The sequence below is a fragment of the Lactuca virosa genome, chromosome 4 (genome assembly GCF_052849685.1).
Source record: "Lactuca virosa cultivar CGN04683 chromosome 4, Lactuca_virosa_CGN04683_v6, whole genome shotgun sequence".
Taxonomy (NCBI): Eukaryota; Viridiplantae; Streptophyta; class Magnoliopsida; order Asterales; family Asteraceae; genus Lactuca; species Lactuca virosa.
This window is the reverse complement of record NC_136429.1, coordinates 421,341,101-421,358,823: the sequence shown is the minus strand read 5'-3', so window position 1 is coordinate 421,358,823 and position 17,723 is coordinate 421,341,101. Positions and strand designations below refer to the sequence as shown.

Genomic DNA, 17,723 nt, shown 5'->3' with positions numbered 1-17,723 from the left:
GTTATTGCATTTTTGTGGATGATTACTCCCAATTTACATGGTTTTATCCCTTAAAGTTGAAATCAGATTTCTTTACTATACTTACTGCATTTCTTGCTTTTGTTCAAACACAGTTCTCATGTAAACTCAAAACCTTTCAAAGTGATGGTGGAACCGAGTTTGTTAACAACCGTCTTCGGACTCTATTATTAGAAAATGGCACACATCATCAATTTTCCTGTCCCCATACCCCACAACAAAACGATATGGATAAACGGAAACACATACATATTATAGAAACGGGTCTAGCAATGCTTTTTAACACAAGTGCACCGCCATCTCTTTAGGTTGATGCATTTAGTACATCAACCTACGTTATACCGGGTTCCTACAAAAGTTTTGAATCATAAGTTTCCATTTGAAGTTCTCTATAAAGCAACACCAAATTATGCTGTGTTTTAAAGTTTTGTATGTCGTGTTTTTCCTTATTGATGGAATTAATCGGCTCACAAGTTAGCTCTACGAAGTATCTCCTGCATTTTTATCGGTTATAGCTCACAATACAAGGGATACCGTTGTCTTGACCTTTCAACAAAACACATTTACACCACTCGTCATGCAACCTTTGATGAATCCAATTTTCCATTCATCGGTGTTATATCTCCTATTATTAATGAAATAATAGATTTTTCTGATTTTCAGGAACCTTTTTCTCTTACCTTCTCCCCAGAAGCATCTCCCAATGGCATATAAAAAACGAAAACCTCAACAAATTGCTCCTTATGTCCCGAGCACATTACCAATGATTCTTCCCAGCAGCCTTCCACTACAATGTTTCCCGATGTCCAGAAGCCTACTTCGACATCTCCACCAGTCTCGACACCTTCTGTCCCGCTATCTGCTGCGTCCTCATCAGCGACTGCCTTGTCATCACCGACTGACTCGCCTACACCAGAAACACCACCCACTTCGCCACCTGCTGATCAAACCTCTGTCACCAATTCGTCTTTGGGTTCCACACATCCCATGGTCACAAGATCACGTGCAGGCATTGATGTGTATATAAATGCACTAGTTTTAGTCCTACTTTAAAGATATAATTTAGACACACAAAGGCAGTGGACCTGTCAATTGGTGGTATAATCGAATAAGCAGGGTATCGAACACAGGGGACGGTAATTAAACTAATCACTAGAATTAACTAAAACAAGTAATAAAAGTAAGGGTTTTCTCTAGGTTTTCAAGACTAGAAACTTACACAACTAACTAATATGCTAATAACTAACAGCTAAGCAAGTAAAGACCAACTAAATTCAATGATAAAAAGACTTTTGTTTAGGTTCGATTCATTGACTCCTATGGTTGATTTTATGGCAAGTGCAATGGATTAATTGTTATTGGCTACCGATTAAAGTGATTAGGTTCACATTCGCTATTACCAATCCTTAGAAAACAGATTAATTTAAGCAGTGATCAAGTGATTAAACTAATGAATTTCCTAGTTAATTTGTTCGGGTTGAATAAGACTTGTAATTAGCTAATCAAATTACTAATTCAATTAACTTCTTGTTGATGGTTTATCACACAAGCTCACACATTAATTTACCCATTTTCTAGTTAATCCTAGTTTCACATTCGCTATTCCTAGGCACATAACAATGTTTTCACACAAATCATATGAGGTAAGCAATTAAGAGATGTTCATGCAACTTAATTACTTGCTAATTAACAGAAAATAGTTGTGGTTAATGCATAAGGTTCTTTAACAAGCTTAATAAAACATAATTCACCAATAAACAGTTAATCCAACCATAAATCAATCCATAGTTATAAATTTTATCTACCCTAAACAGAAGATGAAAAGTTTAGCTCATAATCACAGCAGATAGTAGCTCACAAACAATGTCTAATAACTCAAACATGGTTCAAATAAAAGATAAAGTAAAGAGTATACTAAATTTTGCCTTTAATCTCCTTAAAATTGAAGTATAAGGTTGTCTTCATGAACTCCAAAGCTTCAGCAGCACTTCAATCGCAGAGTAATCCCCAAGGGTTCCAGAGAGAGATTTTAACTCAACAATTTGGCTTCTATTTATAGTCTTTAGAAAACAGGGGCTACTTGTCGAGTAGATAACCGACTCGCCGAGTCCCCTTTAGGAATCCGTATACGACAAGGACTTTGTGTTTTGCTTCGCGAACATTCGTGGGAACTCGTTGAGTAGACGTTTAGACTCGCCGAGTTCTTCAGGATTTTGGCTCTTTTTCTTCTTTCTTCAATTCCCGAGCTTCCGATTGCATCTCCTGCTTCTTTTTGCTTCCGAGCACATTTTTTAGACTGAAAATATAATTTAAACACAATTAAGTACCTTTTGTCCATAAATTGCAATAAATTAGCAAATAAATAATAAAAATCTATACTAAATATATAGCTAAATATGCACATATCAGGCATATTCAAACCAAAACATTAGGCGGATCTCACGTTTTTTGATAAATTACCTTTGTTTCAGGCTCTTTTTACCATCAAAGAGCATCGTGGTTTCAAGTCGGCTGCTAAAAATCCTCGTTGGTTGTCTGCCATGGAAGAAGAAATGAGTGCGTTACGCTCAAATAACACTTAGGTCTTAGTGCCTCATTCTACTGCTTCCAATGTCGTTGTCTCAAAGTGGGTTTTCCGCACAAAGTTCAATCCTGATGGTTCAATACAACATTATAAAGCTCGTTTGGTTGCTCAAGGCTTTTCTCAAATTCTCGGGTTAGATTATTCTTACACCTTCATTCCTGTGGTTAAAGCTTCAATTGTTTGTATTGTCCTATCTCTCGCTATCATGCACAATTGGCCCTTGCATCAACTAGACGTGAACAATGCATTTCTAAACGAACAACTAACTGATACAGTTTTTATGGAACAACCACCAGGTTTCATTGACCAACACTTTCTTAACCATGTTTGTTATTTAAAAAAGGTGTTGTACGGACTCAAGAAAGCGCCTAGAGCATGGTTTCAACGACTAAGCGCTTTTCTTATTAGTCTTGGTTTTGTTTGCATTCGAGCTGACACTTCCCTCTTTGTCTTCAAACGGGATGCCCAAGTTCTTTATTTACTTGTTTATGTAGACGGCATCATTCTCATAGGCAACCATGCATCTCTCATTTAAACATTTATTTCTAAACTCAATGCTGAGTTTGCCATCAAAGATCTTGGCACGCTTACTTACTTTCTAGGTCTTGAGGTGTCATATATGGAAAATGGTTTATTTCATTTCCAAATATGCTCATGATATATTAACTCATGCCGGGTTTCAAGATTCCAAACCTGCAACCACACCATTGTCTACCTCAACACCTCTTCTCACTACTGGTAAGCCTCTATCAGACTCCACTTCTTATCGTTCACTACTGGGTGCCCTTCAGTATTTGACCATCACCCATCCAGATCTGTCATATGTTGTCAACCAAGTCAGTAAGTTTCTTCATGCTCCTACGACTGATCATTTTCAAGCCGTTAAACGTATCTTACGTTATGTCAAGGGTACTTTATCCTATGGTCTACACTTTACTCGCCCACCCTCTTCCTCTCTGATTGGATATTCAGATGCAAATTGGGCTCGTTGTATCGAAACTCATCGTTCTACATATGGTTATTCCATCTTTCTTGGTGGCAATCTTGTTTCCTGGAGTGCAAAGAAGCAACCGACTGTATCTCGTTCTAGTTGTGAATCCGAATATCATGCAATGGCAAACACCGCCGCTGAGATTGTTTGCATCAGTCATCTCGTTCGTGAGTTACATGCCTTACCACCTGATCGACCTACTCTTCTTTGTGACAACCGAAGTGCCCTCTTCTTAAGTCAGAATCCCATTTCTCATAAACGGGCAAAACACATTGATATCGATTATCACTTTGACCGAGAGTTAGTCTCATCTGGTCGATTAGATACACGGTTTGTTCCGAAATCATTACAGCTAGCTGACATCTTCACCAAAAGTCTTTCCCGTCCGCTTTTTGAGCAATTCCGCGCCAAGCTACGTATTGGTCCACCACCTCTTCGCTTGCGGCCGGAGGGGGGGGGGGTATTAACGATAACTCTTGACAGATGTCAAGATAAGTTGATAATATTTATTTTGTTTAAGCTCTTTATGTTTAGGCTGGTCTATTATTATTATTTTAGATTGTATATCTCTGTATCTTGTAGTATATATACGGGATGTAATATACAAAATCAATTAAAAAAGGCAATTGTTATAATTCTTATAAAGAGGAACTAATAACGACATGCTAGGTCTTCCATGACCTTTGTGTCGATCACCTAAGGTGTGGTAAAGCATATCTTACCATAATGTTCAACTTTAATTTATTAAAATAATTTAATTGATGCATCGACTTTGCATATTGTTCAACACGAAGCCTAGTATTGGGTTAGGCTCAACTTGACATTGGCTGCCTTGGGTTTCAACTTCATCGTTTTCTTCTATTTTGTTATTGATATTTGCTGACGATTATCCTAGTATTCTGGGTATCCTATATTTTCCCGGAGAAACCCTAGATCATGTGACTAGTTTTTCCATAATGCTTGCACCACAATCCATTCTGGTTCCCTTTCTTTTGCAGATTGGTTCTATTCGTGGTTACTTATCCACGAATCTGATTCACAATAACTTTCCCATTCGTCTTTCTTAAAACACAGATGTTTTTAAGTGATAAACATTAACGATAATAGGCATTGGTTTGTGCTTAATATTTCATATTCACAGTCCCAAAGGAATCATCACTAGTACAGAAGAGATTTGATGATGCGGTTAATATAATTTGTTGATGCGGTTTTCTGACCGCACCAAAAATATGGCATTAAAAAATAACACTATTTGATGATGCGGTTTACAAACCGCATTAAAAAACCGGGGAAACCGCCTTATAAGATATCAAAATTAAAATAACAAATCGCATTAAAAAATCAGGAACCGCTCTATTAAATATTAGCACTAAAAAATCAAAAACCGCCCTATTAAGTAATCGCACCAACAAATAAGGAACCGCTCTATTAAATATTAGCACCAAAAAATAAACAACCACCCTATTAAATAATCGCACCAGCAAATCGGAACCGCTCTATTAAATAATAGAGCCAATATATATATATATATATATATATATATATATATATATATATATATATATATATATATATATATATATATATATATATATATATATATATATTCAGTACAAAAACAAAACCGCACTATAAAAAATAATATATCATTTAAAAATCATCAATAAACAAAAACATAGTATTTAAGAAAACTTCATTATACAAAAAACCAACAATTTCTAATTTACATTTTAGTTATAATAAAACACAAAACATTATAATTCTTAGAAAGTTCTTTTCCGACTATCGTTCACCATCTTAATTAAACGAGGTATTATTTCTGAGACCATATCTTCAAGTTTAACGGGCGCAACAAAACTCTTCTTTTTCCATAACTGCAACAAACAAACAAACAAACAATATATATATATATACACACACACACACACAAAATATTGATATTTTAAATCTATACAAAATACTTACTTTATTTTCAAAATCATGTTGAATGGTCTCAACAAACTCCTTCATATGTTTTATTACTATAAATCCACATTCCCATCCATCTTTTTGTTTGTAGTACTACATTTAATTCACAATAACTATTTCAAACCACTTGAAATACATTGATAAAAATTAATAGAAAACATACCTTTACCGTTTCCCACTTATTAACTCGTCCCGGGAAAACATTATCAATGAAAGAAGGAAAGTGGTAACCGTCCTTTTTCTTTTCTTGCTTCTTTTCATAATGTAAAGAATCAAGAATATAACCACATTTGCTTTCAGGACATAGGATAAAAAGCAACCAATGCATACTGCAAAAATAAGAATTATTTAACAAGTAAGCATATATGTGTACTGTGTATTTATATAAGTGTAGTGTGTATATGTATGTGAACGTATTATGGAAAGAAAAAAAAATTACCCCTGTAAATATGGAGCAAAAAAATATCGTTTGCCTTTATGATAGGAAAATACTTCTTCGATATGTTTAGTGACGGGCGACAGGTCTGTTTTAGTATCTAAGCGTGCAATGCAAAGCGGATCAAAAAAAGCACATTCGGAATTGGGCGACCTAAAAAGAAGCCTATATATATATTACACAATGTTAGTAAAAATTAATTATATCTAAAAAGTTATTATACCATATTAAAAAATATAATAATAACTTACATCGCAAACCAATGAATAACGCTTTGATCAAGCCAATCTCTTAAAAGTAGTTGTAATACCTCGATATATTGGATGGTAATTTGAACCCTACGACGATACATCCCTTTGGGTGAAAAAAATATTAACAACATTTGCATTCCCAAAAAACTCTACTACTTGAAAACCAACAGATTTAATTTGAGGTCTTTGTTCTTGTAATTTGCTCAAGGATGTAAACAAGTCAGGTTCATCATGTGTAAGGAATTCAGGTTCGGGTTCGGTTTTGGATTCGGATTCGGATTCGGATTCGGATTCGGATTCGAGTTCGGATTCAAATTCGGGTTCGGGTTCGGGTTCGGGTTTCGGATTCGGATTCGGATCCAAGGCAATCTCCTTATGGTTGAAGATGAACTCGACTAGTTGTTCATACAACTCGGCGAGTCAAGGTCAGAACTTGTTCATCTGATGAAGGTGAACTCGCCGAGTTGTTCATACAACTCGGCGAGTCGGATGAGTTACCTTCCAGTAGAGGTGGGTCTAAGGCACCAATGCCGGCCCACTAGTAGGAATTGTATATTAGATGATTGTCTTTGTGATATTCATCTAGGTTTGCTACTACCTGATATGTTATGAGCTAGTATGATATGATATTAGATGCTAGTAGCAGTAGGGGAGATAGTCCCCAAGGTTACCGGTTGATAGGGCCAAAAGGGGGTGGTCATACCCACTCATACTAGATAGAATATGGTTATGTGTTACATGCTATGTGGTAGTAGTAGGTTACTTTTATGCGTTTTTATGCGTTTATCGATTTTTTGATACTTTAGTGGTAGAATATGGTCTAAGGCACCAATGCCGGCCCACCAGTAATAATTTAGTTTTTCTAAAAAGAAAATAACAATACATAATTATCTTTTCTAAAATACTACTCAATCAAAACTCAATGTGTTTTTATGCGTTTATCGATTTTTTGATACTATTTTTAGCTTCTTTTTATGCGTATTTTTTGAGGTGGTTTTGTATTTTTTGATGCTGTCTTTGTCTTTTGAGGCGGTTACTTTTATTTTTTAGGGCGGTTTCCACGTAAAAACTAGAAGTATATCTTTTGTTGCGGTTTTCGTTTTTTTTGAAGCGGTTTGGTTTATTTTTTAGGGTGGTTTTCACCTAAAAAGTAGATTACCTATTTTTGTTAACAGAACAAGTAAATGCCTGATACATTAAATGTCATCACAAGTGATCAAACACCGCAGATAAAAAAAGTCTTACCTGATACATTTAAATGTTATTTGATATTTCTTATAACAATTATACAAACATTATAATTATCAAAAGATAAGGACAATATTGTTATTATTTATCAATAGATAGTATTTCATACAAAAGTCATGTAAAAACAACATTCAAAAATGAAAAAAAAAACCATCCATGCACTTAATCAACATATGTCCCTTCTATGTTAGATCGTACGAATGTTGTGTGTTCAATATTATCGTAATTACCGGGTTCAATACCAACCGAAAATGGTGGTAGATCATCAAAGTGGTCGTATTCTTCTTCGTCAACGACATCATCAACACCAATAATACGTCGTTTGCCTTGTAAGACGATGTGCTTTTTTTCTTGCTCGGGTCTTTGATATAGAAAACCTGTGTGACATGTTTTGCGAGAACGAATGGCTCAGATACATAGCCATTATTTGAAAGGTCAACAAGTGTAAAACCATCTTTATCAACTTGAACACATGTACGGTTATTCACCCATTTACATTTGAACACAGGAATAACGAAGTCATAATAATTCAACTCCCAAATTTTGTGTATAACACCGTAATAAGAATCTTTGGCTATTCTTATCAAAGTATCATGATCCCGTCTATCGAATTCGGTCGTTGATGCTATCATTGTAACTCCACTATTCTGCATTGTACTTTTTTCATCTTGATCTTTGGTGTAAAACGTATAACCGTTAATGTCGTACCCTTGATAAGATTTAACTCTACAATCTGGCCCACGTTCCAACCTTTTCACGGTTTCATCAACATCCGTTTCTGCTACCTTCTTTTCCAGCCAACTCGAAAACTCTTTGTTATGATTGTTTATGTACCACATTTTTTCCTTACCCGGGTATTTCAACTTTAACATGTCCATGTGTTCATCAACGTAAGGAGTAAGAAATTTCATGTGTTTTAGGACCACTAAATGTGCAACTTGTAACTCTTCATAAGTTGGCATGTTTATTTTGAAACCGACACCTCCCTTTCCTTCAAGTCGACCTGAATGACGAGTTTTTGGAACACCAACACTTTCGACATCTTTCATATAGCCTACAAAAAATATTAATATTATATATAATATATTATAGATTGTTATAACTGTAATATATTATTAATAGGATTACCTTGGCAGAACTCAATCACCTCTTCACAAGTATACCCTTCAACAATACTACCCTCTGGCCGATTACGGTTTCTTACGTAACCTTTTAGGATACCCATGTATCTTTCAAAAGGGTACATGTACCGTAAGAATACAGGACCACAAGCCTTAATTTCTTGTACGATAGGAGATATGAGGTGAACCATTATATCAAAAAATGAGGGTGGAAAGTACATCTCTAGTTCACAAAGTGTAACATAAACGTCTTTCTCCCATTGATCCAAATCTTCTACATCAATAACCTTTGAGTGAATGTTTTTAAAAAACAAACAAAGCTTAGTGATAGAATGCCGGACATCATCTTGTAAAATTCCACGAATTGCGATAGGAATCATATGTGTCATCAAAACATGACAATCATGAGACTTCATTCCAAACAATTTACAGTCTTTCATCGATACAAATCTTTTAATGTTTGCAGAATAAGTTGATGAGACCTTAATATCATGTAAACATTGACAAAACTTTATTTTTTCTTCTTTTGATGTAGTATAACAAGCAGGTGGGAGATAAACACCGTTAGCACTCTGTTTGGGGGCAAGATCTTCACGTATCCCCATCTCGGCCATGTCCTTTCGGACACTAACCTCTTTAGTTTTATGCTTCATCTCTAATAATAAGCATATCAAGCTCTCACATACATTTTTTGCTTGATATGTAGAAATGGGTAATACATTATCTTCCGGAAGAATGTCATGCAAAACCTCTAATAGACTTGTGAAACTTTTATCAGTCCATCCGTTTTTCGACTTTAAGTTAATCAACCTACATACCACATCGAGTTTCATAAATTTGGAACCGCTATATAACGGTGTTTCTGCTTCTTCAAATACGCATTGTAACTTTTCTTGTTCAACATCATCCATGTTAGTCTCCATGTCATCAAACATTTCATTGAAATTGTCATTTGGGTCATTTGAATGATGATCATCTTCATCAACATATGAATCATTGTTGTATGTACTATTATGAAAATTTATATTGCTCGACGATGTGCCACAATCAAGAAGTGTTTCTCCATGTCTTGACCAACAAGTGTAATTAGGCACAAAACCATTTTGCAACAAATGATACTCTATTTCTCCAATAAAATTAAACGTTTTAAAGTTTTTACAAAGGTTACAAGGACAAGAAATCGATTCATTTCCTTTATTCACGCGATTTGCTTCGGCAACCCTAATAAAAGTTCGAACACCCTCTATATAAAGTTCAGAAAAACGTGAAACTTTGTACATCCAATAATCACGATTCATCTGAAAATTAAAATAAACAAACAAACAATGTAATATATCGATTTTCAACAAACAGGTTATGTAAATTTTAACATTTTAATAATCTATAAAAATCAATTTAAAAATAACAATTAAACAATCATTTAATAAATAAACAGGTAATATAAAATCAAAAGAACAATAAAATTTAATTTACCTTTAATGAAGATAACTAGACAATTTAATGAGGCTATTTTGAGTTTTTGTCACTTGCGGAGGGAATCTTCGGCGAAGAACGTTCACATTTACAAAGAGAAACCCTCGTACTGATAATAACTAGCTTTTAACTGATGCGGTTTTTGGAATATGGCACCAAAAAATCGTAATTTAATGAAGCGGTTTATAAAAAAACGCACCAAAAAATCATAATTTAATAGTGCGTTTATAGCAAATAGCATCAAAAAATCGTTTTTAATGCTTCTTTTTGGTGAACCGCATTAATAAATCTATTGGAGGAATTTTTTATTGCTCTTTTAATGCGGTTTTCGTGTTTTTTTAATGCTGCATGAATTTGATAGGCGGTTTCCACATACAACCGCCTCAAAAAAAAAAATTTATTCGCACTAAAAAAGCTCTTCTGTACTAGTGCATCAAGCCCCATCAAGAACATGTAAATTCGCCCCTTCTCTTTTGACTCTACAAGTCTCTTTCCGAGACTGCATGAAGACATACCACATGTGCATCTTGGGATTGGTGAAATGAAAAGTATCCCCTCCTAGATTCCTTTCATCTTCATGAAGTATGCTAAGATAGACCTGTTATCTTGTCTGATTGTTGTCAGAATTTGGTTTAGTTGGTACGCTCGTAGTGCGCTTTCCTTCCCAAAACGTTCTTCAAGACCATCCCACATTTCTTTAGCACTAGTAGTGTATTCATATTGTTTCAACTTTCATGGGTAGTCATTAGGGTGGATATATAACGATGAATTTGGATCGAATGATAAATTGAGTGGGGCTTCGACGGCGGCGTCATCAAGTTTAATCATGGCAACCTTCGTCTATTAATTTAGCGGATCACAAGACAGACTATGTACCGCAATGTGAAAAAAATAGGGTTTGGATATCTTTTCTTGATCATTAAGCATGCAATAAAGTGTTTAAATACAAATACAAACGAAAGAGATAACTACTAGTGGGATAACCACTATTTACCTAGAAGATACCGCTAAATATCTACTTTCCTACAACTCATGCGATATATTGTTGATTTATTACCACAAATGTATATTGTTGTATTGTGACTAAAGTTGCATTAGAAAGTTGTATAAAAAGAATTTGTCTGTAATATGAAAGTATGAAACCGAACTAGTTTTGTTTTAAAAAAAGACATGAATGTAAAAAGTAAAATAATTAAATGATGATTTTAACAATTTTACGATAAAGAAAAAAAAAGATAAACAATATCTCAACTCAATTATATATAAAATACTAAAATATATTTTACATAGACTCCATAATTTTTTTTTTCTAGTATATATATCGAAATGATAAAATATTCATTATATCCCATCAATACAAGAAAAAATAAATATCCTTTGGATATTTCTTCATAAACACAAATAAAATAAAAGAAACCTCTGAAGTACATAAAAATAAAATATTTGTTTTCAAAAAGAAAATATACACATAAGTATACGAGTTTCTTCTTTACTTTTATAATCTGTTCAACTAAACCTACAGTTTTTTTGACCAAAAGTGCCTACCTATAACGTTGACTTTACTGGTAATATACACGGAGGGTTACTCAATCCATCTCATTCAAGTTTCTTTGCAATCATTTCGCATAGATTTTCCCAACAAAGATTTGATCTTTTAGGATCCTTCAATCATACCTTCAATGGCGTCTTCTTCAACTTCATCTGTTCATAAGAGCTTTAAGTATGATGTATTTTTGAGTTTCAGGAGTGAAGATACTCGTACAAACTTGGTTGATCATCTTTTTCATGCTCTCCAGCAAAAAAGTATTCGTACTTTCAAGGATGATGAGAGAATCAAAAAAGGTAAAAAGATCAGTGATGAGCTCATCGGATCCATTGAAGATTCAAAATTCTACATCATTGTTTTTTCCAAGAACTATGCCTCTTCATCTTGGTGCTTGGATGAGCTTGTGAAGATAATGGAGTGCCATATGACGACAGAGCACACTGCGTACCCTATCTTCTATGATGTGGAACCCTCCGAAGTCCGCAACCAAAGTGGGGCAGTTGGAGAAGCATTTGCCAAGTACGAAATGGAAGAGGCTGCTGGGAAATGGAGGGTGGCTCTCAAAGAAGCAACGGACCTTGCTGGATGGGAGTTGAAGAAGACCACTGATGGGTAATTCCTTCATTAATTATATCTGTGCAATATTCTTCTATTTTAGTTATTTTTGATCTAGCATATAAACTGGATGTAAAAGGCTCCTAAATGGCATCTTAGATCGTCAAATTTTAACACAATTTGTGTCTTGTCCAGAGAATAACCATGAAATATGATTATACAACTGTATTGTTTTTTTCATAGAGGGTTGTATCACTTATGTTATAGATCTGAAAGTAACCTGCATGTCATGTCGGATTTTGAATAGGCTAATTGAATCATTTTAAGAAAACAGGCATGAAGCTAAATTCATTCAAAAAATAGTTGAAGAAGTTTCACTAGAGTTACGTTCCATCAGTTTCAACATTGATGAAAAGTTAGTAGGAATGGAGACCCGGATCGAAGATCTTGTACCATCTTTAGGAATTGGTTGTGATGATGTCCGCATGATCGGGATCAAGGGGATGGGAGGTGGTGGGAAGACAACTTTAGCAAGAGCTGTTTTTGATCACATATCCTTTCAGTTCGAAGGTAAAAGCTTCGTTGAAAATGTCAGGGAAAATGTTTCTTCATTTGGTTTAAAGTCTTTGCAAAAGCAAGTCCTTTCAGATATCTTAAATGAAGACGTTCGTGTAAGTAGTATTTATGATGGGAAACACATGATGAAGAGGATGATGCGTGATAAAAAGGTTCTTGTTGTTCTAGATGATGTGGATCATATAGACCAGCTTGAGGCGTTAGCCGATGAGCATAATTGGTTCAAGCTAGGAAGTAGGATTATCATCACAACAAGAGATGAGCAAGTCCTGGTAGCACACAAGGTGGAGTTAATTCATGATGTAAATTTGTTATCCGATAAGGAAGCAATTTGCCTCTTCAATAGGTATGCCTTTGGGAGAGAGATTCCAATTCAAGAGTATGAAGAGCTATCAAGACAAGTTGTACGTTATGCCGCTGGTCTTCCCTTAACGATCAAAGTTTTGGGTTCGTTTCTTTGTGGTAAAGTTGAGCTTGAGTGGATAGATGCCCTAGAACGACTAAAAATGATTCCGTTAAAAGAGACTCTGAAAAAGTTGGAACTAAGTTATATCACACTAGAGGAGGATTACAAGGAAATGTTTCTAGATGTTGCATGCATCATGAAAGGTTGGCGGAAAGATGATGCAATCAAAGCACTCGAAAGCTGTGGGTTTCATGCAAGAAATGGTTTAAGAGTTCTTGAGAAAAAATCTCTCATAACTATTTATCATAATTACAATAATTACAAGTATGTGGGCATGCATGACCATCTTGAAGAAATGGGCAGAAATATTGTTCGTCGTTCGCACCCGGATAAACCTCATAAACATAGTCGATTGTGGATTCATGAAGAAATTAGAAATGTATTGGCTAATGATTTGGTAAGGATTAACTTTTATTTATAAATTAGGAAAAACTAAAATATTTTCATTTGTTAAAACAAGATTCATGGCGACTTCTTTTGAATTACAGGGTAGAAAAGCGACAAGGTGCATACGACTCGACACTCAAAATAGCAATCGGGAATTTGATCTCAAAGGTCTTAGAAAGATGAAGGGACTTGGGTTTCTTTCCGTGGAAGCTGCTCAACGAGTGTATCGACGTGTGTATCAGGATTCTAATCTAGTCATTGCTCCTTATATGTATTGGGATTGTAATATAGTCAACCCAGAATTTCCAAATGCTTTAAGATATCTGCATATCACCGGCTACCCTTTTAGGTCTTTACCCGTAACATTTCATGCAAGTAACCTTGTTGCACTTGAGATGCCAGGCAGTAAAATCAAACAACTTTGGGAAGGGGGAGAACAAAAGGTGGTAATATGATTGTTTGATTGTTTTGCATGATATATTATAATGTTGTACATTCATTGCTTTGTTATTACTCTAATAAGTTTTGTTTTGTTTTTTTTTTTTTTTTTTTTTAATTACCTTAGGTTCTTAACAAGCTGAGAATCCTGGACCTCAGTTATTCAATGGTGACTACCCTTGACCTTCGACTTACTCCAAATCTTGAAACGTTGGATCTTGGGCGATGTTCTAATTTTGTAGATCTTCACATGCCTGTTAAATGTTTAAAGCTCACACACGTCCACCTCAGCGATTCAAGTTTCATCAGGACTGTTGACCTCAGGCTGGCACCAAATCTCGAAGAGTTGATTCTTAACTTCTGCAACAGTTTGGAAAAACTTCATATGCCTGATAGATGTCTAAATCTCAAGTACTTACGACTAACTACACTAAAGTTGAGGACCCTTGATATTGGTCTTAATCCAAATCTCAGGGAATTAGATCTTGGAGATTGTCGTTACTTGGAAGAACTTAACATGGCGTATGAATGTCAAAAGCTCGCCAACCTCAACATTAGGCATTCGAGGTTGAGGGTCCTTAACCTTGGGCTCACTCCAAATGTTGAGAGGTTAAATCTTGGATTATGTTGTCAACTGGAAGAACTTCACATGCCTGTTGAATTTTTAAACCTCAAATACGTCAACCTTGAAGGTTCAAATTTGAGGACACTTGACCTTCGGCTGGCTCCAAATCTTGAAGAGTCGTATCTTGTTGAATGCAACAGTTTGGAAAAACTTCACATGCCCCGTAGATGTCTAAACCTACGATCATTAACCCTCACTAATGCAAAGTTGAGGATCCTTGACATTGGGCACACTCCAAATCTTGAAAACTTGCATCTAGCAAAATGTTATGATTTGGTAGAACTTCGCCCTCCCGTTGAAGGTCTGAAAAAGTTTGTTAACTTACACTTATCTGATTTGGGGTTTGGATAATTTTTTGTTTCAGATAAAAGATCTTACTTCTTGTAGTTTTGATGAATCACTTGAGGTTGGTCCTTTAGCTGAGTTAGATCTGGGTGTGAAGTCCCTAGAAAGCTGCCCATTTCATCCCCACAATAGCTTGTCAAAGTTTCAGTTTAGTTGTATTTATGATGAAGATCCACCCTCATTGACTAGAAAAATTGAGATGCTTATTTCTCTTGGTATGTGTGCTTGCACAAACCTTGAGACGTTTTCAGGAAGAATCTGTGGGCTATGGCGTTTAAGAAAGCTTAAACTAGAAGGCGGTATTCTAGAGGTGCCTAAGGATCTATATAAGTTAAAGTGTCTTAAGGAGCTAATTATTGTTGAAGGGTAATCTAGGCATTTCAAGTTGTTGGTTGATGGAAGTTATAATCAGTTATATAAGTTAGTTAATTATGGTTATAGTAAACATTGTGATGCTTCATCGTGTGTATATGGCTTAGTATTCTCTTTGTAAAAAACTGATGGATGGTTATTGGTTAATAAAGTTTGCATTTACTGCACATAAAAGCCTCTTTCTTATTGTTCGAAGGTTCCTGTTATTTTCTGTTAGAAAACAGTCTGGCCTCTCAAAGTCAGAAGAGAGTTTCAATCGTTTGTGTATTGTAATCAGTTCAGTTTAGTATTCTAATTGTGAAAATCATCATAGTGTATACTAAATTAAGCAAGTTCTGTTCAATATGTCAAGATCTATCTATGTCATGTAGAAGAAACTGAAAGTAACATCGGCAATATCCAGAAAGAAGTTGAAAGCAGCATCGGAGGTTGGATCGTTGAAGCAATTCTTAGAGCAATTGATGAAGAATCACGGGGTAAATTTCCAAACGATGGTGATAATCTACGATTTAGCGGTATTAGGGGTCGGAAATTGGAATTCCCAATTTTCAACGTTAACGACCCCGATAGATGGATAATGATGGCAGAACGAAATCTTTTTTCTTAATCAATTCTGCATTTGAAAGTGTATATTCGTGTTGCTATCAGTCCTAAGTCCTAACATATGAACTGTTTCCTACAATTAGCAGTTTCGATGACCAGGAAGCAATCAACGGACAAGGTGATTTGCCAACTACTTTTTAAACCTATTTGGTTTACATCAATAGTTGGTCTCTGTTGATACTTGCATGTCATAATTGTTTCCAGATGTTGAGTTCGTACAATTTCATCAACTATTGTTGTTGATCTCCTTACTGTGTTTTAGAACTAAAACCCTCTGGATATCCTTCTCGGGAACTCATATATTACATACCTTAATGAACATAAGAACTTCTATCAAGTGCTAAATGGCTAAAGGAGAAATAAGCACAAACAAAAGATGAGATGCAAAATTAATAAATTCATTATAAATCATTAGAAATGTCAATTTACATTTTTGAAAAGTTAGAAATGTGTACTACCTTTCATCTTTAGAAAGGAATGGCTGATTCGGACCTTAAAATGGTCAAACTGTAACGTTTGTGCAGGCTGTCCAACATTAGCAAGCCGAACAAAGCAAATGTCATATAATGGGCACTGTTTTAGAAGAAAACCAACCACGCCAGCCAGTTGCTACAAATTTGGACATTGACTCACTGGTATGTTGAAGTTTTTGATATCACTGTGCTTATCTATCTCTTATTTGGTTTCCAGTTCCCATCCATCTAGTAAAAATTACTACACGTAATAATGGGGAGTTTACTTCACTTGATTTTGTCGCTGAGATATGGGCGGAATTCCAACCTACTTTTTACATTTGGTGGCAAATGAGTACATAACTGAATTCCATGAGATTTCAAGATGGAATTCAATTCTCATCATTTGTATAATTTTGTCCTCGTTCCTTTTCGATTTATGTCTTTATTTTCTGTAAATTTAGGTAATAATTTGATTTTGGGGCAGGGACATAATTGAAAATTTGAAGGTAAACTTCTATTCTTTTTTCTATTTGCAACTGAATCCATAAAATTTTATAATTTTCTTTTATAATTGTTGGTCATTTGAGACGATTGGCCACATATTCAGAAACTAATGTTGTTAGATTGTATTATATTAATTGTTCTTATTCTTTACATTTCCTAGAAATTTTAGTAGTCATCAAAAGTAACATTCACGCTCTACAAATTTTGGATATTCATTCTGATTTGTTGTTCTTACTTATTGGTTATAGGGTGGTGCATAACAAAGCACATGGTCTCCCACATGAGCCCCTTTGGGTTTGGCACCCAAACATCCTGCTCCTAAGGTAAGGTATCTTCCATTTCTACGAAACATGAAAATTAGAGAGTTAATGGTAATATAATTATTAACGAATTTATGTTTAAAAAGGACTAGTAGGTCGAAAAGATTCACAATTTCATTGAATTACAACAAGCTTCTGCTCTCAACTCACTCAGTTATTCTGCCAAAGATAGCTGCTATTTCATAATGTATTTTGAAAATCTACTCAAATATAGCATTGCACTTTCATGTTTTTTTAGAGTTTACACAAATATAGCAGTGTGCATTTTCATATTTTTTGAAAATCCGCCCACATATACCATTATACTTTGGTTTATGTGGTAGGATTCTTACATTATGTGTTATAACCTTTCAGGCTAATGATGATTTAAAGAAAAAAAGAGTCCATTCTAAGAAATGCAGAACCGGTGGATCCATAATTAATCAAAGAGGGCACAAGTTA

At 35.0% G+C, this 17,723-nt stretch overlaps 1 protein-coding gene across 1 annotated transcript; it reads left to right on the top strand.

The window, feature by feature from the left end:
• The first annotated feature begins 11,724 nt into the window (after positions 1–11,724).
• Positions 11,725–15,581, top strand: LOC145108987 (TMV resistance protein N-like). The gene is made up of 4 exons (XM_079046080.1): positions 11,725–12,248; positions 12,526–13,630; positions 13,722–14,063; positions 14,186–15,581. Exons 1-4 carry the CDS (start codon positions 11,770–11,772, stop codon positions 15,032–15,034), a joined length of 2,775 nt encoding a protein of 924 aa, XP_078902206.1. The 5' UTR covers positions 11,725–11,769; the 3' UTR covers positions 15,035–15,581.
• Positions 15,582–17,723: the final 2,142 nt, after the last annotated feature.